Below are 22,096 nucleotides of genomic sequence, written 5' to 3'. Positions count from 1 at the left end.
GAAAACACTAAGAATCTTTCTTAGTTGAAGTCTGCAAAAACCATATGGATGCAAAAAGAGAGGGAGGGAGAGAGGGAGGGAGGGAGGAGAGGAGAGGAGAGGAGAGGAGAGGAGAGGAGAGGAGAGGAGAGGAGAAGAAAGAGAAAGCTTTCAACTAGAAGTCAAAACCCACAACTCACTGCATATCAGAAACACAAAGAATGGTAAGTGCAAGAAAACCTTTATTCAGACCTTGGCTCACCGACTCTAGAAGAGATCCCAGAGGAGAAAAACACCATGCAGACGGTCACGTGGACAAGGCTCTCCCGGGAGAACACATTTCACACTTTGAGGGTTGACATAGCACAGAAGCCTCAGAACGGAGCATCAGAGCTCACTCAGCAGTAAATGCTGAGCTGTGCTTTGCACCGTGGGAAACCGGGAACACAGCAAGTGAGGAAGAGCGGAACAGCAGAGATGTTCTAGAGAGAAGCCTGTTGCCTTTAAGATACTAAGTAAAGTATTACATCTCAAGATCAAAGCTCATTACACCTTGGAGCATCTGTCCATTGAAGTGTAGCTAGCATACTTTCAAAACTTAGTTCTGTACCTTAAATACTGGAGAATTCACAATAAATTAAAGCATTTAGCTCTATACATTAAAACAAACAAATGAAAAAAAAACCCAAACAACGAAACAACAACAAAAAACGACGAAAGAAAAGTTCCCTAACTAAAAACCAGCTCTGTAAAACTAATAGTCAAAACTAAAGCCCGTGCATGGTGTTCCCATGAGTCCCTCCACATGCCTCCACCACCTTTCAGGTGGGCGCTCCAAGACTCTATGCAGGGGAGCTTTTGTGCTCATCCTAGTAATTAAAATTTTAAGCTGGGCATAGTGACACACACCTTTGATCCCAGCACTTGGGAGGCAGAAGCCAGCAGATCTCTGTGAGTTCATGGCCAACCTGGTCTACATAGTAAGTTCTAGGACAGCCAGAGTTACATAGTGAGACCCTCACTCTAGATAATGATAATAATAATAATAATAATAATAATAATAATAATAATAATAATAACAACAACAACAACAACAACAACAACAACTCTTAAGTGCAGAAACAAGACAATTCATGGACACTCTGACCAAAGTCTAGCTATACCTTACCATCTCTTACCCACTGTAATGTGTTGGCATTTCTTCAAGTTGGAGTAATCTATGGAAACATACACAGCAGAGAAAAACTGTCCAATCTTTTGGATGACCCTGGGGAAAAGACCACAAGGGAAGCGACCTCACAGAAGCCTGCCCCAGTTCCCTGTACTGCTCCTCTCTCTGCTGCAGGCTCACACTCAGTTCCCAGAACCCTCATACAGGCTCTGCTCAGGGAAGTATTTCCCCAAATTCAGACCTCTAAGTTTCCTATTGTGGTGATTGCACCCCCCACCCAGCTCTAATCCTGGATTTCTTGTTGGGGTTTACACATTCTGACAGACACCCTGGCCAGCCCCTAGGTTGTAGTGTTGGATCAAGATAAATCTTATCCCAACCTGGCCAAGCCCTGGCTTCACTATGGTTTTGAATGCCTGCCCAGAAGGTGTCAGTTTCGTCTCTCTTCAGGAAGATTCCTGGAAGCAGTATTTCTTACAGTGGGTCGGAGGGGCAGAATGATGTGGTTGGCGTGCCCAGGAAAGCACAAGTCCAGCGTGGTCGGGGTTTAGCTTTTTCCTTCGGAAAAGACCATGGGCATGGTCTTTACACATTCCTGGCCTCCGATGGTCTCTGTGGATCTTTCACAGCTTCCACTTTGAAGCCAGGAGAAGCAGAGAAAGGGCAGGGAGCAACCTGTGGCACCCACACTCAACCTTGCTACTTGGCGTCCTCTGCGTTCTCGTTCTGGGGTGGGGCTGCCATCGTGGAGGTCTTCTTGAGGCTGCGCTTCCGCTTCTGTACGTTCTGCTCTGGATGGAACAGGATGACGTAGGTTTTGGGCACGTAGAGCATGCCGAGGGACACTGATGCGCTCAGGCTCAGTGACACAGTTAGTGTGGTGGTTTGGATGTAGATCTAAGCAAGGAGGGAACAAGACCAAACTTAATGCTGATATCTCTCTCTCTCTCTCTCTCTCTCTCTCTCTCTCTCTCTCTCTCTCTCTCCCTCTCTCTCTTTCTCTCCCTCCCTCTCTCTCTCTCTCTCTCTCTCCCCTCCTCTCCCCCTCCTTCCTCCCCACCACCACCACCTATAAACAGCAGGTGAGTTACTTTAGTCAAGAGAGTGAAAATCGGAAAGAAGGAAAAGTTAGACATCACAGTGTGGGTCTGGTGAGGGCAGGAAGATGCAACGACAGACTGAGTGGACTAGTAAAAAGGAAGAGAGTCTGGAGAGGTGTCAAGGCACTTGCCCGCAAGTCTGTAAACCCGAGTTAGACTCCCAAAAGTTGTCTTACAATCTACACAGTTTGGACTGTGGCACACACGCAGATGCTTATACACACACACACCAAGACACATGGAGAAGCCATAAACATTTAAATTTTTCATTAAAAAGGGGGTAAGAGAGTGGGCAGATGACTTAGCAGTTAAGAGCACTTGCTGCTCTTGTAGAGGACAGGGGTTCGGGGAAAACTAGACAGCTTACAACTACCTGTAACCCCAGTTCTAGGGGATCTTGTGCCCTTTCCTGGCCTCCAAGGGCACCTGCCTGCATATGATACACACACACACACACACACACACACACACACACACACACACACACGTACACACAAGCACATACACATGCACACACACAAGCACACACACATGCACACACATACATGCACACACACATATACCTACACACACACACATGCATACACACACATACACGCACGCACACACACACAAAATGTTTTCTAATTACCAAAAAGGAGGAGGGTGGCTTGGGAAAAGGGTCCCACTCCTAAAGAGCCAGAAGGTATTAATGAGTAAACGATTGAACCTGTTTTCAAATATAGAAATGAGGGAATAGACAAGGCATTCAAACGGGACTGGATAACTCACAAAAAGAGGGCGCAGGTGAACGAATGTTCTATAGTCCCGAATAAGTGACCAGAGGAAGACAAGCACTTGGCCAGTAGATTAATGAGGAAGAAATCAAAAGGAAGAGAAAAAGGAAGCAGGGAGGTTGAGCAGTTAGGAGGAGCACTAGAAGAGCAGTGAGTGAACGGAGGGCGAGAAGAATGGCTGGACGAACAGGCACAGGGCTCCGAGGGAGACAATTGAGTGTGGTCAACCCACAGTCACTCAGAATCGGTGGCCCAGCTCCTGGACAATCCAGACCTTCAGTAGGGAGTGAAGAGTGGATAGGAAAAGTGTGGGGCACCCAGTTACCTTCTCAGCTGACTGGGCGGTACCAAAGAAGATGGGAACAAAAGCCAGCCAGATAATACAGGTGGTGTACATGGTGAAGCCGATGGGCTTGGCCTCATTGAAGGTCTCAGGCACACCTCGGGCCTTGATGGCATACACTGTACACGTGACCATGAGCAGGAGACTGTAGCCCAGGCAACCAATGAGGGACAGATCAGACATATCACACTTGAGCACACCCCTGGCCTGCTCGGGGTCCACCGTCCTCTGCTCCTCGTAGTCAATCACGCTGTGTGGAGGCTGGGCCCCCAGCCATGCTATCACTCCCACCACCTGTGGGAACCAACACAGTGTCAGGGACACGTTCTCTTCTACTGGCAAGTCTGTTCCAGCCCATCACCCAGGTCTCTGGCAGGTTCCATTCCCCGTGATATTCTTGGCCTATTGGGTTGGATGCTCAGTCGTAAAATACTCTCCATGAAGTAGAATCATCCAGAGGTGTGTTCTTACCTGTGATGGGGTGGGCAGAGTGGACAGATGTGCTCAAGGCACATGTGGACCAACCAACCCCACTAGGGCTGGGTGGGTAAGCAGCCACCAGACCAGCCTGCACTGAACTTTTAACAGCAATGCCGTGCCCCTGTGCACCTTCAAGGTTCTAGAACCTTCTTCTCAGCCTCAGTTTCTCCAGATGCAGAATGGAGAACCCATATATCAGGACATGAAGGGAAACAGCTAATGCAGGTGCCACCAATAAGGACCAGTCCCCAGAGGGCTGTTCTGCCTACACGCCCAAGCCACCCCACAGGCAAGATAGCATCAGCTTGCAACTTGACAAAGCTGGTTACCAGGGACCCCCTTCCCTCTCCAAAACTAGGGAACTGTGAACAGAATACCATGAGCTTGTGGGTAAATGTGTAGTGAAGCAAATATACCCACACCACAGGCCAGAGAAACAGCCTGTGTAGTGGTCAGAATGTGAACTGAGGCTAACACCCAGGCCCTAACAGGGAGAAGGGAGTTTCGGCTACTTCCTAGTGACAACAGACAGACCCTGAGCCAAAGGAAACTGAGGGATAGGAATCAAGATGTCTACATAAAGGTGAGACCCTGAAGGGGCCGACCCATGGGTTAGTACGGGTTGTTCCCTGTGCAAGACTGCCAGATGAATGTGTGGGTGGGACTGAAATCTAGTCAGCTATCATCCAGTGTCATGTCCTCTGAAAAAAGGACCTCAATCAAAGAGTTGCCTCCATCAAACTGGCCTGTTGGCATTCTGTGGGGACATTTTTTTCGGATTGCTGATAGATGTAGGAGGGCCCAGCCTGCCGCGGGTGGTACCCTCCCTAGGCAGGTAGACTGGACTCATAAGAAAAAACTGAATGTGATTTTGGTAGCCAGCCAGTAAGCAGTGTTCTTCCATGGTTCCCACATTGACTTCGCTCAACCAATGTACTATGTACATAGTACAGATGTACTATGACCAGGAGGCATTTTAGTCATGGCGTTTCTCACAGCAACAGCAGAGAAATTAGAGCAGGATCCTTACGGTAATGTGTGCACTCAGAGGGAACGCTGCAGTAGCAGCTTCAGCAACTAGGGCCGAGTGGAATAAATCCATCCCATCTAACCAGCCCAGCAACACTGGACACTTCTCCTAGGGTAGGGGAAAAGTCACTCAAAACAAACTAGGTCCTGAGGCTGACAGGAGGATCAGTAACCACAGCATATACTCATACTGAAGCCACAGCCCATGTGACTGCTCCAGAATCTGCAACCCAGGCTGTAACAAGCCTCTATGAAATAAGAGGAAAAAGAAAAGGCGAGCAATGGATAAGAACAGATAATGAAGAGGAGACTCCAGGGTCCACTTACACCACTTGTTACCCGTAGGTAAATTGAAGGAGCAAGGAAGGTGCATGCAGTGGCCATGACTTTAATCCCGGCACTTCAGAGACAGAAGCAGGTAGATCTCTATGGGTTCAAGGCCAGCCTGGTCTACAGGATGAGTTTCAGGCCCACAGGGTTGCATAGAGAGACTCTATCTCAAAAAAAAATGGGGGGGGGGTAGGCAATGAAATACCACTACATATCCATTGATACAAACATCTAGAAGAGCTGAAGGTCTGAGGCGTCCAAATTCATGAGGCAAGACAGATGAATCTGAGGGAGTTAGGGGAGCACAGAATCTCCTCTAAGTATCTCCGTCCAATGAGTGAGGGCAGTGTTGGAGCTCCTTCTCAGGATGCTCAGAAAGATCCAGAATCTTCTAAATATAGAGAGTCCAGTGCACGAACCAAAGTCATGGGTGGGAATGAACATGGGAGTGCAAAGCCAGAAGGAGGAAGGACTCATCTGCCCAGGAGAATGTGTCTTGTCAACAGAGGCCAGGCTGTAACAGCATCCAGAGAGCATGGCTGGGTACACACTGTCACACCAGCCACCACAGACTCTATGTCAAGTCATTCACCTCTTAGTTCTCTCTCCATAGAAAACATCCAGTCTGAGGAGTCTGTCCAAGACTGTAAGAGTAACGTCTCAGGAGAACCCCCGTGGGAACTCTGAACCTCAATTGTTAATGCCCCTTGCACCATGAGATGCTGGCCCTGCGGAATGAATGCTGCACCCCCACAGTGACTGCGGCCTCTGGGATACATGCGAGTCGGGCTGTGGGGACGCTTGGCTAACGGAAGTAGATGACAGCACGGTCAGACAGACGGGTGCCCAGTTTCCTCTACAGACTCAGCAGTGGAAACAGCGTTTTAAACGTGAGTAGCTCTCAACCCTGAAGAAAAAGAGGGTGCTGTGTTCTGTTGGTTATTTCAACGCCCTCGCTGTGTCATCCTGGCTGGTCCCAGCCTCTCAGAGATCCTCCTGCCTCTGCCTCCCAAGTGCTGGGATTAAAGTCATGGACCACCACATTTGACCTGTCCTTTTGATTTTTAAACACTGGATCCGAAATGGGAAAAGATGCCTCAATAAAGTCTCTTCTCTGGAGGGGGGGGGAGACAGAGAGAGAGAGAGAGAGAGAGAGAGAGAGAGAGGGAAGGGGAGGGAGGGAGGGAGGGAGAGAGAGAGAGAGAGAGAGAGAGAGAGAGAGAGAGAGAGAGAGAGGAGAGAGACTCACAATGTAGTCCAAGCTGGCCTAGAACACTCTATGTACACCATAGAGTGCTCTATCTCCCAAGTGTTGCGTTTAAAGATTTGCACTTACCACAAGGGGTCTGAAAACTGCTATATGCCAAGAGTGGCTTTGAACTTCTGCTCCTCCTACTTCCACCTCCTGAGTGCTGGTATAACAGGTTTGTGTCACCGTGCTGGGTTTATGCCGCACTGGGGGAATCAAACCTAGGGGTTTATCATGTTAAGAAATCCCTCTGCTAAATGAACTGCACCCCTGGTCTCTTATTCTCTGAGTTTGAAGGTGGAGGACTTTGTGCACCCCTTATTCACTCGCCATGTTACTGGGGAATCTGGGGACCCACCTGCAGGGAGGTGAGGCCGAAGGTGATGACTAGTTGCGAAGTGGGGCTGATGAAGGGTGGTGGTGTGACAGAGCGCTTCCCTTGCTCAAAGATGCGGTAGATGCGGTTGGTCTTGGTGAGCAGGGCTGAGTAGCTGAGCGTGGTGCCCAAGCCAAGCAAGAGTCTGCGGGCAGCACAGATGGCTGCACAAGGCTCGGCTACCATGAGGAAGGTGATGGCGTAGATCAGGAAGATGCCAGTGAGCAGCACGTAGCTAAGCTCACGGCCAGAGGCGCGGACTATGGGAGTGTCATTGTGTCGCATGAAGGTGGCCATAATGGTGGTGGTAGCCATGATGCCCAGGACAGCCAGGAGAAGGGGCAGAGCTGCCCATGGAGAGGACCAGGTCAGGCGCACCACGGGTGTGGGACGGCAACCAGTGTGGTTGGGGGTGGGCCTCATGTCCCCTGGGCAGGCCTCGCATGTGAACTCGTCCACCTGGAAGCGGTACCCGTCGCAGGCCTCACAGTGCCAACAGCAGGGGACACCCTTCACCATCTTTTTCCGTTCACCGGGCCCGCAGGGGAGGCTGCACTGAGAAGGGGGCACTTCATGGGGGTCGCCTGACCACCGTAGAACTTCCATCTGGACAGATAAACACAGGCTGCTGACCTCTACCGCCAGGAGTTCAGAGCCCTTCACCTCCACCTGCAGCTTGGCCCACGCCACCTACATCCAGTCTAAGGGCCTCTGCCCATTGGCCCACGGCCTGGTACCCGCCGCTGCTGGCGCTTCCGTTGGTTGCCTGGTACTGGAAGATGTCATAGCGCCCGGGGGCATCTCCATTCTCATTGAACATCACTGGGGTTCCTGCACTACCTACGGGAAGAAGAACTAGACAGGCTCTGGTCAGGACAATCAGCATCACTCATTAGCAATGATCATTGCCTCACAGCAGGAGATAAATGCTGTCTGGCAGCCATGAGAAGGGCATGGGACAAAACATGCCTCCTCAGAGCTGGAGATGGCTCAGTGGGGGAGCAGCCCTTGCAGCTCAAGCGTGGGAGCCTGAGTTCAGATCTCAGCACTCACTCCTAGGGCTCAGGGGCAGGAGGATTGCTGGGTCTTGCTGGCCCCCAACCTAGTTCTAGTTTTAGCGAGAGACCCTGCCTCAAAATAATAAGGTGGTGAGGAGTGACAGAGAAGGCCTGCTGTCCCTCCACAGGTGTGCACAGATGCACACGTGTCACAAAACCAAAATAGCAGGCATCCCAAATATCTGGTAGAGAGTGTACAGTTTTATGCAGTATAGTAGCTGAAAATAATAATAATAATAATAATAATAATAATAATAATTATAATAATAATACTCTCAACTCCCACACGCCACATACACACAGGTCCATTCAGATCCATCCCTTAGGCCCTGGACCTTACACAGCTTCTATTGGTGCAGGGAACATGTCAGACCCATGCCTTTTGCTCCAGTAGCTCAGAGCCTGGCTCCCTTTGGAAGCCTATGACTCAGAGTGGGCTGTGCATCCACAGCAGGGTTCTTCCTGGGGTCTGTACTGGGCCCCAGGCGCACCACTGAACCTGGGTCTTCTAACAGCTACCTGCAGTGGACAGGAAGTTCTAAGTGACTTGTGAGGTCCAGGTAGATGAATCAAAGAGCAGTCCCTCAACACTGAGTTTTGCAAATTGGTTCTGAAGGTGAAGCCCCTGGAGGGTTAAAAAGCAGAGGTCTACACTCGGTTCAAAGCTGCAGGGACCCGTCTTGGTATATTCTCTTCCATCCGGCCCCTTTTCCCGCTGATGGACTGCCAATCAACCCATGGAGACTGGCTTTCCCACCCTGTGGGGCCAGGCACCCACTCACCATTGAAGCGGACTGCTCGGATGTAGTGCAGCAGCGTCCGGCCATCAGTAGGCTCCATGGCTGGGCACAGACCTGTGTGGCCTGGGCAGAGCGCTTGGTGCATGCTATGCAGAGCGTGAGCAATGGCGTACACAGCGTCTATCACGAACTGCACCTTCCCCTCCTGCTCATAGGCGGAGTCCTGGCCGATGCGTTCCTCACCTGTCCTAGGAGGCCCAGAGGAAGTATGCCTGGCCCCTAGACACCGAACCTGAACTCCCCACCTTCTCCCCGTCACCTTCCCCATCCCGGTTAGTGCTCACCTGTGCATTTCCGGGTGGAATCATCTGACTGGCCACCGGAGCTGGTTAGTTTGCAGTTAAAATTCTCTTCCCAGAACTCGGCAAACCAGATGTTTCTGCGGTTGTTCTCCAAGGAACGAGTCATGAAGTATTGGTCAAATCCTAGGAGGCAGGAGGGTGGGGACCATCTGGCCAGGTGTTGTGCTTCTCTTACGTCCTTTGGCCATTGGCCCACTGTGTTTCCAGGAGTGGCCCTGTGACCAAGAACTCGATTCTGAAGGCAGAGACAGGGGAATTCCCAGAGCACACTGGCTAGAAAGACTAACCATAGCGGTGATCTCTGGGTCGGACCCAGAGACGCTGCCTCAATGAATAAGGTGGGAAAAGAATTGAGGATGATTCCTGAAGTCAACCTCAGGCCTCCACATGCACACATGCACACACATACTAACTAGAATCCAAGGCTCTGAGAAGACCATTGCCTCACCGCTCCACACTGGTACCACCCACTTCCAGATCTCTTCAGATGAAATGCCTTGACTGCTAGCACTCTCCTCGGACCAGTTTGTCCTCTGGACAATTCTTTAGCATTCTAGCTAAAAGAAAGGGTGTGAAGGTGGGCACCCCACAAATGCTGGAAGCCTGTGAGAGGCAGAGTGCATCTTCTACTGGGTCCCTGAAGCGTGCTGTCAAGGCTGCAGTTTTAGTTCCTTATTCAGAGAACCGAGAAAAGCCCTCGCAAAGTGAACCCTCACTGGTGGATTCTTCTCAGTGCTCCCAGGTAGGAATGGAGCTGACAGGGAGACAGACAAGGTAGGCCTGCCTCACTTCATCACTTGGATCAGAAAGACAGTCTGTCCCACATTCTTGGTTTCTCTCCTGCCAACCTTCCCACCTAAATCACCTTTGGTACAACCAAAACCATATGCATAGAATTTTAAAACAACAGCAAAACACTGGGGCTCTTTGCTTTGGACTCTGAGCGGAGTGTCCTTTCCCTCATAGGCCTCATTCAAACACTGTTTGCTGGGATGAGACTACAGAATCTCAGAGTTACACAGCATGTGGGACTCCTGGAAGAGAGCGGTACCTGATAGACACATGTGGAAATGAGCATCCCAAACAGGAAGCATTTGGGAGGATGAGTGGAGTGGGGGACTTACCGTCGATTGAAGCCCTTTTGGGCAAGATAGTGATGGCCCCCACAGCCTCTTCCTCTAGGTTCAAGATGGGAGAGATCTTGGATCCCCAGCTGTCTGAGCCAACCCACAGGAAGTGGCCAGTCAGGTTGGCCTGGCGTGTTGCCTCCAAGACCCTCCTGGTAGGAACAGAACTGGAAGTGAGTTACAACCTAGGATCTTCCTCCAGTTCGATCTTAGCCACCTCCCATCCTGTATCCCTGCATCCTTCTCCATATCAATCATCACATCCCTGTTTATCAGGGCTCTGCCCACTATGTGCATGAGTGTGTGTGTGTGTGTGTGTTGTATGTATATGTGTGTGTGGTGACCAGAGGTCAACTTTAGGTGGCCTCTACACCTTACTTATTATTTATGTATTTATTTATTTCAGACAAGATTACTTCAGTGCCCTGGAGCTTCTCATGAGGGTAGGCTGGCTGGCCAAGGAGCCCTAAGGATCCTTCTATCTCTGCCTCCCCAGTCTGGGATTATGAGTAGCATGTCACTGGGGTTGAACTCAGGTCTTCATGCTTGTGTAGCAGGCACTGTACTGGCTGAGCCGCCTTCCCAGCCCTCTGCCCACTCTAACCCACTCTACACTGGCCCTCAGATGACACTATGGTTTGCATTGGCTTTGAGTGTATCTATCTGGTGGAAACTTGCTCCTCAGTGTAAATGCTGGGAGGTGATGTGACCTTTAAGAAGTGGAGCCTGTAAGCTGGTCTTGACATTGAATGTCTTTAACCCCAGCACTTAGGAGGCCAGCTTGGTCCACATAGCAAGTTCAGGGATACACAGCAAGGCCCTGTCTCAGAGAGAGAGAGAGAGAGAGAGAGAGAGAGAGAGAGAGAGAGAGAGAGAGAAGAAAAAAGAAAGAGGTGTGGCTTAAGTGCAAGGTTGTTGGGTCACTGGGGATATTGCTCTTGACCTTGGGAGGAGTGAGGTAATTCCGTGAAAGTAAGTAATTATACAAGAGTGAACTCTGACTCTGGTTCTCTGCTTTCTGATGTTCCCTCTCACCATGCACTCTCTCCTTCTCTTACTCCCTCCTTCCATTTTAACATTTGCCAACACGTGGCGCAAGGTAGGCCCTCTGCACTGCCTGGACTTTCAGCCTCCAAAAGTTTATGTTAAAAATATGTCTTTTCCTAAAAAGTTACCCTGACTTGGATATCTTATTATAGTAACAATGGATTAATGCAGAGAGCTTCTCTGGGGAATGCCAGGGCACTCAGAAGCCATTCTATCCACAAATCCCTCTACCAATGTCATACCCAACTTCCCCGGCTGGATAAGAGCCTGGGCTGGCTTAGGATAACGTAGGTCAGGGTTTACAGGGGCAGTGTCCCTCATGGTACATTTTCTGTTCTTGGGTCTGCCTACCAGTTCCCTCTCCCGCAGTGAACAACAAAAATAGTCATGTTTTCCTGGGTTTCCTAGGCCAGGCCCGGGGCATCTTCAGCCAGTCAGGCCTGTCTCATTCCCAGAACAGAAGACTCCAGATGGCGACAGGAAGAGCTTAGGGAGAGGAGTTGCTCATGGCTGGGAGTGAGGAAGCATAGGTCTCTTGGGAAGAACATTGAAGCATACACATGGTGACCGAGTGTGCCACCTGTCCCACCTGATGTCATCCTCATTGGCAAAGATGATGATGCCACGGGCGTTGGGTGTCTCCATGAGCCTCCGGATCACTTTGTGGAACTCTCCCGGCTTTGGCTCCCTGGGAATCTTTATTGACTGGGCAATACAGACACCTCCTGGATGGCAGGGATACCAAAGTCAACCCTCGTCTCAGCTACACTCTCACACCCACCTGCCTGCCACTTCTGTGACTATATGCTACAAGGACGTGACTTAAACCCTGGGTAGGGGTTAATTATGGAGTTTGGAGGGTAGAGAGCTTGCCAGGACCCTACTGAGGGGACCATAAACATGACCCGAATCCTTTAAAGTAACAGTTCTCAACCTATGGGTCACGACCCCTTTCACAGGGGTCACCTAAAACCATCAGAAAACACAGATATTTACATCACAATTCATAACAGTAGCAGAATAACAGTTATGAAGTAGTAATAAAAATAATTCAGTGGATGGGGTCACAACATGAGGAACTGTATTAAAGGGTCTCAGCATTAGGAATGCAGAACAGCTTTAAAGGGACCTCACCCTCCTGGAGCACTGTCCTGTCTGGCTACAGAGACCCCCTCCCTCTGTCTATGTCCCATCCCTCGAATCCTGGCTCTCCCCTTAGTTAACTGACTGTTGCCTGGAACCCCCGTGCCAACTCCCAACTCACCAGCCTCACGGGAAATCTGCACAAAGGCCTCAACCCCGCTCTCGCCATAGTTGCCCTCAGAGGCCAATGTAGACACGTAATTCCATCCCAGTGCCCGCACAATGTCCACCATGGCCTGGGCCTGGTAGGAGTCAGGAGGCACCACTCGGGAGAAGAAGTCATAGCGTGTGGAGTCACTGAGCTCTGGGGCTGTGGAGGCATAGCTGATCTGGGGTATCTGAAGCAGGAAGGACAGACAGCTAGGCTGTGACTGGAGAGTCTAAAAACCAGGATGGCATTGGGGACTCAAGACATGGATAAGTCACAGACAAGTTGGAAGTAGCTTTGGAGGGGATAATAGGGACCTGGACTACAGATGAGGGATAGAACGATGGAAGGGGAGAGTTGAAGGACACACACACACACACACACACACACACACACACACACACACACACAAGTTAAATGTTTGGGGCTAGTGGGCTATCTGTGAATGCAATCTGGTGTCTGGAAGATTGGAGGGGCTTAGAGCAGGCTCACCACTGATAGTTGCAAAGGCTACAAGATGAAGAGGATCCTGGAGCTTAGGGAAAGTCTGCCCTGCTCTAGGGGAAAGGGTGTTCTGTTGACCCTATTTCCCAGAGGGAGAGCCAGTCTTTGTCAGTGGTAGCCCCCTGCTAGGATCAGAGCAGATTAGAGCTGGAGATTCAGGCTAGACAGTCCAGTGGGAAGGCTTGATCGAAACTAGGTTTGATCTATGACCATCAGATAGATTAACAGCAGGGATTATGGGACTGAGCCATAAGCTACAAGAAAGTGGGAGTGGGGGATACAGCTGAGAAAACAGGAAAAGGAGGCTGAATGACTTGGGCGGGAAGCTGATCTGCATTAGAACAGATAGCAGATGGCCCTTCAGGAGATAAAGAGGGACCAGCAGGCAGCCCTGGTGTGGCCTTTGCATCCAGGAAAGGCAGGTTGAGGCTATTCTAGGACTGGGTGAATGTGGTGTCAGCAAAGAGGAGTGGGAAAAGGAATAGGAAAATGGGAGGAAAGGGAAAGAGATGAAGGAGGGGTGAGGCTTAGCTAGAGAGTGTCAGGGAGACAGAAGGAGATAAACAAGAAAGCAAAAATCAGAGGAAAGCGGGCAGAGAAAGCCTTCTGCTTCTCTAGAAACGCCCTCTCCAGAGGCACTCCAATCCTTGGATCCTGAGGTGTCCAGACTGCAAAGAACACAATGCCCCCTTTCGATGAAGAAGATGCAGAGCCTTGCTGATAAGCAGTATAGAAAGGGGGAGGGAGCTCTGGACGTCTTTAAGAGTCCCCCCCACCCCAACGCGATCCCCACCCCACCCCCACCCCCCACCCCCGCACACCAGAAGGGATTAAAGGCACCAGAAAGGCTTAAAGGCAAGCATTTTGAAATAAAATTTAAATGGAGATTTTTTTTTAAAGGAGTGGCACCCCACCCCTCAGTACTCTCTGCTTCCTGGGGTAGCTCAGGGCCACTTCCTGGGGCTTCTAAAGAAGGGCCTAGTTCCCTTGAAATCTAAATTTCTTTATCACCTAGGGGTGCTCAGAGGCGGGAGCACCTAGCAAGATTGTACAAGGTGTCAGCAGAACCCGAATGAGTGGATAAGTGGGAACTAGATCCAATCTGCCATTAGTCAAGCTGGTCCAGGACACAGGCTGCTGGGGAAAGGGACACCCTTCACACAAAGATGCCAGACCAGCCAGTCTGAGGAATTGATCCGCCCCTGTGGACATAGCTTTTTAAACTGGTTGAGCTGGAGAGATTAAAACAGATTCTTCCAGAAGTTAGTAAAGGTATCGGCCACCTGGGAGGGAAGACCGGTGGTAGACGCCCGCCCTCACCGCAAACAGGCGCAAGACGTTGGCCACCATGATGGACACGGAGCTAGCCGAGGCTCCCACCACCGCCACCACGCGCTCTGGAGGCGCGGAGCGCAGCGGGGGAACTCCCCCAGGGCAGCGCACACTGGCCTCGTCGCCGTCTCCGCGGCCTCGGATGAGCGCCTGCACGAAGCTCAGCGCCTGCTCCAAAGCGTAGGTGTCCCGCGAGCAGGTGTCGAGCAGCCGCGCGCCCAGCCGCACGCCGGGCAGCAGCTCCGGGTCAGCGTTGACGCGGTCCAGCGCGTAGAGCATCGCTTCCAGCCGGTGCACGCCTTGCTCTTTCTTCAGCGCCCCGCACGCGCGTCCAGCGGCTCCCCGCGCGTGCACTGGGAATAGTCCGCCCAGCGTCAGGCCGCCGGCCAGGCGCACGGAGCCGGCACCGCAGGCTATGCCTGCCTGCGACAACCACCAGGCTAGCCATAGCAGCAGCACCGGGAGCCTCCCCATCTGCTCCTGGACTGCGGGAAAGAAAGTTACCGGGAGGTCTTGAGCACCGGTAGACGAAGGAGTCACCCCGTGCTCTGCTGACACTTCGGGAATCTGGCCAGACACCGAGAGCACAGGAAAAGTTGGTGACTTGGTGACTCGCGCACCAGCAACTCAGTCGCCTCTCCCAGGCCTCCAGAGAGTTGCTCTCATTTTTCCTGAAAAGTCCCCCGTCGATGATCCTCATTACCCCTCCCGTCCTGCTCCCCCCCCCCCCAGTTCTGGGTACCTCTTCCTCTGGGCCCACCCCAGCGCACTCTAGGCTACCTCCCCAGTGGTGCTTACCTGAGCCAACCTCTGGTTAGTAGGACGAATCTGTGACAGCTGTAAAATCAGAGCTCCAGCCTAGAGGATTTAAGGATTCTGGGGAGGGATGAGGATGAGGGCAGAGACCCCCTCCAGAGCTTGAGAGTGGAGGAAGGGCTCTCTTCTCTCTCGGCCTCTCTGGCTCCCTGGGTCTGTTTCTTCCCTAAACAGTCTTTAAATTGTGTCTGATCCGGGGCTGGGGATTTAGCTCAGTGGTAGAGCGCTTACCTAGGAAGCGCAAGGCCCTGGGTTCGGTCCCCAGCTCCGAAAAAAAGAACCAAAAAAAAAAAAAAAAAAATTGTGTCTGATCCAGCAACACCAATAAGCTTGGCCACTCATCCTCAATATGCCAATTAAAGAGACAGAAAATAGTTGGAGATAAGAGATTTACACAACGTGTCCAGCCACACTGAGAGGAGGAACAAAGAGGCCCAGGGACCCCCCCAGGTGGTCTTCAGAGACTTGAGTTTAAACAGAAAAGGACATGCCTAGCCAAGTCGTTGGGGTCCAGTTTCTTCTGCAAGGTGGTCTGACAGGTTGTGAAACCGTGTATTATCTGACTGAGAGGCAGGCTTCCTCTCTGGCTGCATCAGGCTTCAGGGAGAGTACACAGGTGTCTCTAGAACGCCCTCTCCTGACGAGAGAGTTGCAGGTGCTCTGACACTGTCCTTTCTTGTCTCACTGTGTTCTGCATTTCTGTACCTAGATGCTGTTCTCCAAACGTAGCTTATTCCTACCCTGCCCACTACGTTCTTGAAACCCTCCTGTCTTCCTGCCATTCTCACTCTCTGTACTGACTACTAGAACCTTTCCTCTTTTAAAATATTTGTATATGTATTCACTTATCTATCATGTGTGTGTATGAGTGTGTGTGTGTGTGTGTGTGTGTGTGTGTGTGTGTGTGAATGACACCAGAGTTTTCTCCTGTTTGGCTTCAGACCAAACATGAGACATGGTGCATACTTTACGTATCAAAGCAGACTGGACCTCCAGGTTCTCCCAGCATTCCTCAGTCCCTATATGACATACTCAGTTCCCAACCCTGAGCTTTCCAGCCTAAGGGCTGGGCTGTCCTCCCCCCAGAGATTTTTCCCTGTATAATCCAGACATTTTGAATTCTCCCTATCTCTCTTCTTCTCTTTTCTCTGCATCCCCCTTGTCTCTTTCTATTCTCCCCCACCCTTGATGGCGACTCCCCTGGCCTCAATCCTTGGGGCCAGTGAACTCACCTAAGAGCAGCTTTCCAACAAACCTGCCTTTAACATACTCCAATTTGGCTTGAATTGGCTTATTTCACCAGTGACAGAGAAATAACCTACCACCTTCCACCATGTGGGTCCTGAGGCCTGAACCCTGGTTGTGAGTCTTGGCAGCATGCAGTTTTGCCAGCTGAGCCACCTTATCAGGGCCCAATCATTCTTTTTAATGCAGTTGCATAAGGGCCACTCCAACTTTCTCTGGGGCAAGCCCATAAGTGGCAGGTGATAGGAACCCGGTGAGCCAGAGAGTCTGAAGGACAGGCGTGAGACGGGTTTGGTGAGGCTGAGCAGACTTCAGCAGCAGCAAACACACAGAAGCCTTGCGGAGAACCTCTCCATCTGCAGACAGGGAAGCAGACACCTCAGGAAGTGATTGACAGCCTAGGGCCCTGCAGCTGACCATTTTCAGCAATGAGATTTGCATTTCAGAGTGGTGTGGTACACCAGCCCACCCACTGGGTTAGAGGGTTAGTTTACCCTGCAGCTCCCCTCTGGGTCAGGAGCCCTCAGCTGCCCCCTAGGTCATTTCCGAAAGCTTCCTAGCTCTCTGGAGCTGATTCGTACCCTGAAGTTGTTTGACCCAAAGGTGCTTTCCCATCATTTCCAACAGAGGACAGGATCGTGCTCTCTGATGCCGGACAGCAAAGGCATCTTGGAGACAGGTGCTGAGCCCCTTCCTCCAGGGATTAGTGGGCTCATCAATTCAGGGCCTGCAGCAGTTTGAGCTCCATTAGTCAGGATGGATTAGGGTGGCAGCAGAGATCTGGACATGGCTGGTGGAGAGAGCAAGCAGCAGAAACATACCACCATTCTCTGATTTCTCTTGCCACACCCAGAGTGGTTCACTGCTTGATGGAAGCCAGTGGGGCTAGGCCAGAGCCTGAGTGGGTAGGTGACACTGCAAGAGACTATCTAAGCAGAGCTTCTGTGTGTCCGTCTATCTCTCTGTCTCTCTGTCTCTCTCTGTGTCTTTCTCTCTCTGTGTCTCTATATCTCTGTCTCTCTCTGTCTCCCTCCCTCTCTATCTCTGTCTCTCTGTCTGTCTGTGTGTGTGTGTGTGTGTGTGTGTGAGTGTGTGCAAGCATGCACACGCAAATAGAGTTAACTTAAAACTATACATTTGAGGGCTCAATGAATGGGTGGTGTCAAAGCTTCTGACCTCCAGGAGTGCTGTGAATTGTTACTTTCTCACTTTTAGAGAACATGTAGGCAGGAGAGTTAGAGCATTCCTCATAGTCTCTAGCACATGGATGTTGAAAAGCATGGTGTCTGCATTGGAGAATGCCCACCTAGGCCTCAGTGTCCTGCATGGACCAGTACGGAGCATGTGTAACTATGTAATTCCATATTGGTTATATTTCTCATTGCTGTGACAAAATACTGGACAAAAACAAGTGAAACAAGAAAAGGGATATTCTGGTTCACAGTTTGAGGGGATTCAGTCATTCATGGCAGCAAGGTTTGCTGGGAAGAGTGTGAGGCAGCCGATCACACTGTGTCCACAGTCAGGAAGAAAAGAGATGGATTCTGGTGCTCCCAGCCAGCTTACTTCTTTTCCGTTAGCATTCCGTTATAGTGCCATGCACATTCAGGATGGGTGTTCCCCCCACTCAGTTTAACCTTCGTGGAGAGCCCCTCAGAGTTACACTCAGAGATGTGTCTCCCAGGTGACTCCAAGTCTATTAAGTGGACAGGAAGACTAACCACTGCCACTTTATCCCTCATCCCACTGCTGCTTTGACAGCCTATCTTTCCGCTAGCCTCATCTGTCAAACCCAAGGCAACTGTAGACCTTTCGGTGCTGGCAGAATGGGTTGTTTAGAACAATCTGCCATTAACCTTCGTTGATGCCTCCCCTGTGCAAGCTTCCTTCAACACACCTTTGCACCATCAAACATGTTCTTCCGTTCTATTGCCACGTGAATGTGCAGACTGACTTGTCAGTGCTGCCACCACAGGGTAGCCTGGCGGCAACGAGGGAAACAGCTCACCAACAGTGACGCACCATATAAATGGAGTTTTCTTTTTTCCTAAAACTCATTGTTTTCAATAGACACTAGTTTAAAAATAATTTACAGGCCCAAGATTCGTAGCTTACTCTTGGACATTTTACATTCCAGTAGCTCTCATAAAGTTACTTAGCCTGATGAATACAGTAAAGCAGCAAGTAGACACCGGTTTGATTCCCTTTACAACTCTTTTCTGCGGGTTTTTTTTTTTTAAACTTTATTGGTTCTTTGTAAGTTTCACATCATGCACCCAGTTCTGCTCGTCTCGTCTCCCCATCCCCTCCTATCCTCTTTTCGCTCTTGCAACCTCTCCCCAAAATAACACACACACACACACTTACACACTCACACTCACACATTCACTCACACACACACTCACACACACATACACACACTCGCTCACACACACTCACACACATACACACACTCACACACACTCGCTCACACACATTCACACACTCACACTCACACACACTCACACTCACTCACACACACTCACTCACACTCACATTCACACACACTCACACACACATACACACACTCACACACACTCACTCACACACACATTCACACACACATACACACTCACTCACACACATACTCGCTCACACACACACTCACTCACACACACACTCACACACACACTCACACACTCACACACACTAAAACAAAGCATAGAGAACATCTCACTGTGGAAGCGGTAGTGTGTCACAGCGTGCCCACAGTACTTCCCCCAGTCCACGCATTTTCACTTGAAGATATTCATTGCAGTGAGTCAATGGTCTGGGTTGAAGTCTTCGGCTTCTAGGACACCATCAATATTGGATCCTCCTCAGGACCCCTCCAGGTTATCCTGTTGTTGCCCTGTGCCATGGAGAGAGATTCTGCAGCTTTGGAATGGCAGGAATGTCCCTTTCGTGCATCCCCACCGTTCACAGATGATATCCATTTGGGATGGGTCAGTTCAGAGCCCTGGACCTCGCCCTGGGTGGTAGCTGAGTGGCCAGCCTGCCGGCTCTCCTTACCCCACCACCAGAGTGAACTCTGACTTCACGTCATTCATCAGCAGGGGGCAGGGTCAGCTCTCATGCTCTCAGACCCTCAGGATGGGTTCTTCTGCACCCATTCCTCCAGAGCCAGCTCCACTGAGTGCTGCAGCCTGTGAGAGGCTGGGCCAGCTCTCACACTCTCACACGCTCAGACTGGCTCACCCATGCTTTTGCCATCAGGGCCAGTACGGGTGAGGTGCAGGGCCCACTCACTCAAGTGCTACAGCCAATGAGAAGCCACTAGCTCTCTCCCTCTCATGATCCAGGGTCAGCTCTCCCAGTCATTGCAGGTGTGTGTGTGTGTGTGTGTGTGTGTGTGTGTGTGTGTGTGTGTGTCTCACAACAAACAAGTGGCAGGGCCAGCCCTCTAGAGTGCTACAGCCAGTGAGGAGCAGGGCCAGCTCACCTGCTCTTATGCCAGTTCTCTGACTGCTTCAGGCATCACCCCTGCATCCATACCACCTCACACCCGACAAGTGTTGGGGCCACCTCTCCTGCACTCTATCCTCAGGGCTGCCTCATCTATTCTCCCTCTACCAAGGCTAGCCCAACTGTGCTGCCCGGATGAGGTGCAGGGCCCACTCTCCCGAGTGCTGCAGCCAGTGAGGAGCAGAGCCAGCTCTCCCACTCTGATGTCCTTGGGGGATGTAGGTTGATGTCGTTATGCAGGTGAAGGTAGACACAAGATAAAACAAGGTCTGTCATTGGACGAGAAGGAAGGGTAGTGTGAAACAAAGTTTTAGAAAGAGATGGAGAGGCAGAAAGGAGCAGAGGCAACATGGAGGCAGACGTAACCGACCCTCGCCATGCATCACTACATAGATACAGGTTGTTATGAATAATTCTTAAGGGATGGATTTCTATTGGTCAGTTTATCTTATCTAGGTGGGCGGTTTATATCTTTATCAATCGGTTGTGAGTTTATTGTGTGGATGTATTGTGGATTGAGAATTTAACATATAAATCTGATTGTTAAGTTACAGTTTATTGAATCATGATTTCACCGGTAGTTGGGAGTTTTTACCTTAACTACCAGGGGGCGGTTGCTAGGAGTGTGGGCAGAGTCCATGACAGGGAGTAATAATAGGCCAGTCCCATGCTAGACTTCTAGAGCCCTGATTTTACTGGGTAGCTAGAACCATGGCTTGTAGAGAGCCGCTGGGAGACATACTAACCAGAGATAAATTATGGTTAGTTCCATATGGCCCTCTGGTGCTGGAACCAACTCTAGGGACCAGCGTGGCAAGAAGCCACTCTGGAATGGCTCGAGGACCACCTGGGTCTGAGAGTACTTGGGGGCAGGGTGGAGCCGCTGAGATAAAGGTACCCCACAGTGCCATGTGGCCCAACCAGTGCAGGATAAAAGGAAACCATTTTTTAATATTTACCGCAAAAGGGGGCCAGCTCTCCCTACTGCCTCAGGTGGCAGGGAGTGAGGAGGTGGGGAGAGCTTCACCTCCACACCCACAGTACCTCACAGCACATGAATGGCGGGGCTAACTCTCCTAGGCTTTCAGGGCTGATTTACCTGTACCTTCAACACCAGGGACAGTTCTGCGGTGCTATCCAGGCAAAGTCCAGGGCCTGTTCTGAGTGCTGCAGCTGGTGAGGGGGCGGGGCTAACTCCTGACTGCAGAAGTAGTGAGGTGCACCGTGTGTGTGTGTGTGTGTGTGTGTGTGTGTGTGTGTGTGTGTGTGTGTGTGTGTAATAGGGGGTTGGGGCGTGTAGGATGTCATATAGGTGAAGGCAGGTACAAGATAGAATGAGGCCTGTCATTGGACGTGAAGGAAGGATGGACCGAAGAAAAGTTTTAGAGAGAGGAGGAAGAGTCTTTAGGAGAAGCAGCAGAGAGAACCTGATGTCAAGATTCCTCTCTGCACACTTACAGATTGTTATGAATGTTCTTAAGGGGTGGATGTATACAGGGCTTTCTATGTTTAAGAGGGCAATTATATCTTATCAATTGATCAGAGGTTATTGTATTGTGTGTTCTTGCATGTGGCGATTTAAGTTTAAGAGAGTATGTGGTGACCAGAGATACCAGGCCGCCACGGAATTGGGGTGTATATTTCTGGCATGGTGGCAACCCACCTTGGGAACTGGATGGGTAGAGAGATTGCTGCAAGTCTCAGAGAGAAGCCATCGGCAGTGTGATATGGGATGGAGCAGAGCGGGTGAGAGGCTTTGCTGACTGAGATGAAGATGTCCACCAGATATCTTGGGGCACTACGGTGCCGGATCTAGTGTGGGATAAAAGAAAGATTTTTTTTATAATTTTACAGCAACCGGGGCGGGGGGCATCACATCTGCACCTGTGCCACCCCATGGCAGACAAGTGTCAGGGTCAGCTCTCCCACACTCACACCCTCGGAGCTGGCTTACCTCCACTCTCAAAGCCAGCGAACTCTTGTTGCAGTAAATCTCCAACCCAAATAAGCCCGTGCAAGAAAAACACAACTCAATTAATAGGAATACAAGCTGCGCGCCTAGATTGGGCAAATCTACCACTTGGCAGGTGGTCCTGGAGTCAACAGGAAAGCAGGTTGAGCAAGCCAGTAAGCAGGTTCCTGCCTCAAGTTCCTGCTCTGACTCCATTCACTTGTAGAATGTGAGTAAGTTCTCAGTTCTGAGATCAAACCTTTCCTCCCTACCCTGCTCCCTACAA

At 50.7% G+C, this 22,096-nt stretch overlaps 1 protein-coding gene across 1 annotated transcript; it reads right to left on the bottom strand.

Moving 5' to 3' along the window:
- Positions 1–205: 205 nt before the first annotated feature.
- Positions 206–14,932, bottom strand: Grm6 (glutamate metabotropic receptor 6). Its single transcript, NM_022920.2, has 10 exons — positions 14,283–14,932; positions 12,432–12,648; positions 11,757–11,892; positions 10,118–10,272; positions 8,976–9,116; positions 8,674–8,874; positions 7,528–7,673; positions 6,816–7,439; positions 3,352–3,663; positions 206–2,047 (listed from the first exon to the last, which is right to left on the bottom strand). Exons 1-10 carry the CDS (start codon positions 14,766–14,768, stop codon positions 1,850–1,852), a joined length of 2,616 nt encoding a protein of 871 aa, NP_075209.1. The 5' UTR covers positions 14,769–14,932; the 3' UTR covers positions 206–1,849.
- Between the last annotated feature and the right edge of the window lie 7,164 nt (positions 14,933–22,096).

This window comes from Rattus norvegicus, chromosome 10 (assembly GCF_036323735.1).
Source record: "Rattus norvegicus strain BN/NHsdMcwi chromosome 10, GRCr8, whole genome shotgun sequence".
Lineage (NCBI taxonomy): Eukaryota > Metazoa > Chordata > Mammalia > Rodentia > Muridae > Rattus > Rattus norvegicus.
Note: the sequence above shows the minus strand (reverse complement) of the source record. Positions and strands in the feature narration are given on the sequence as shown.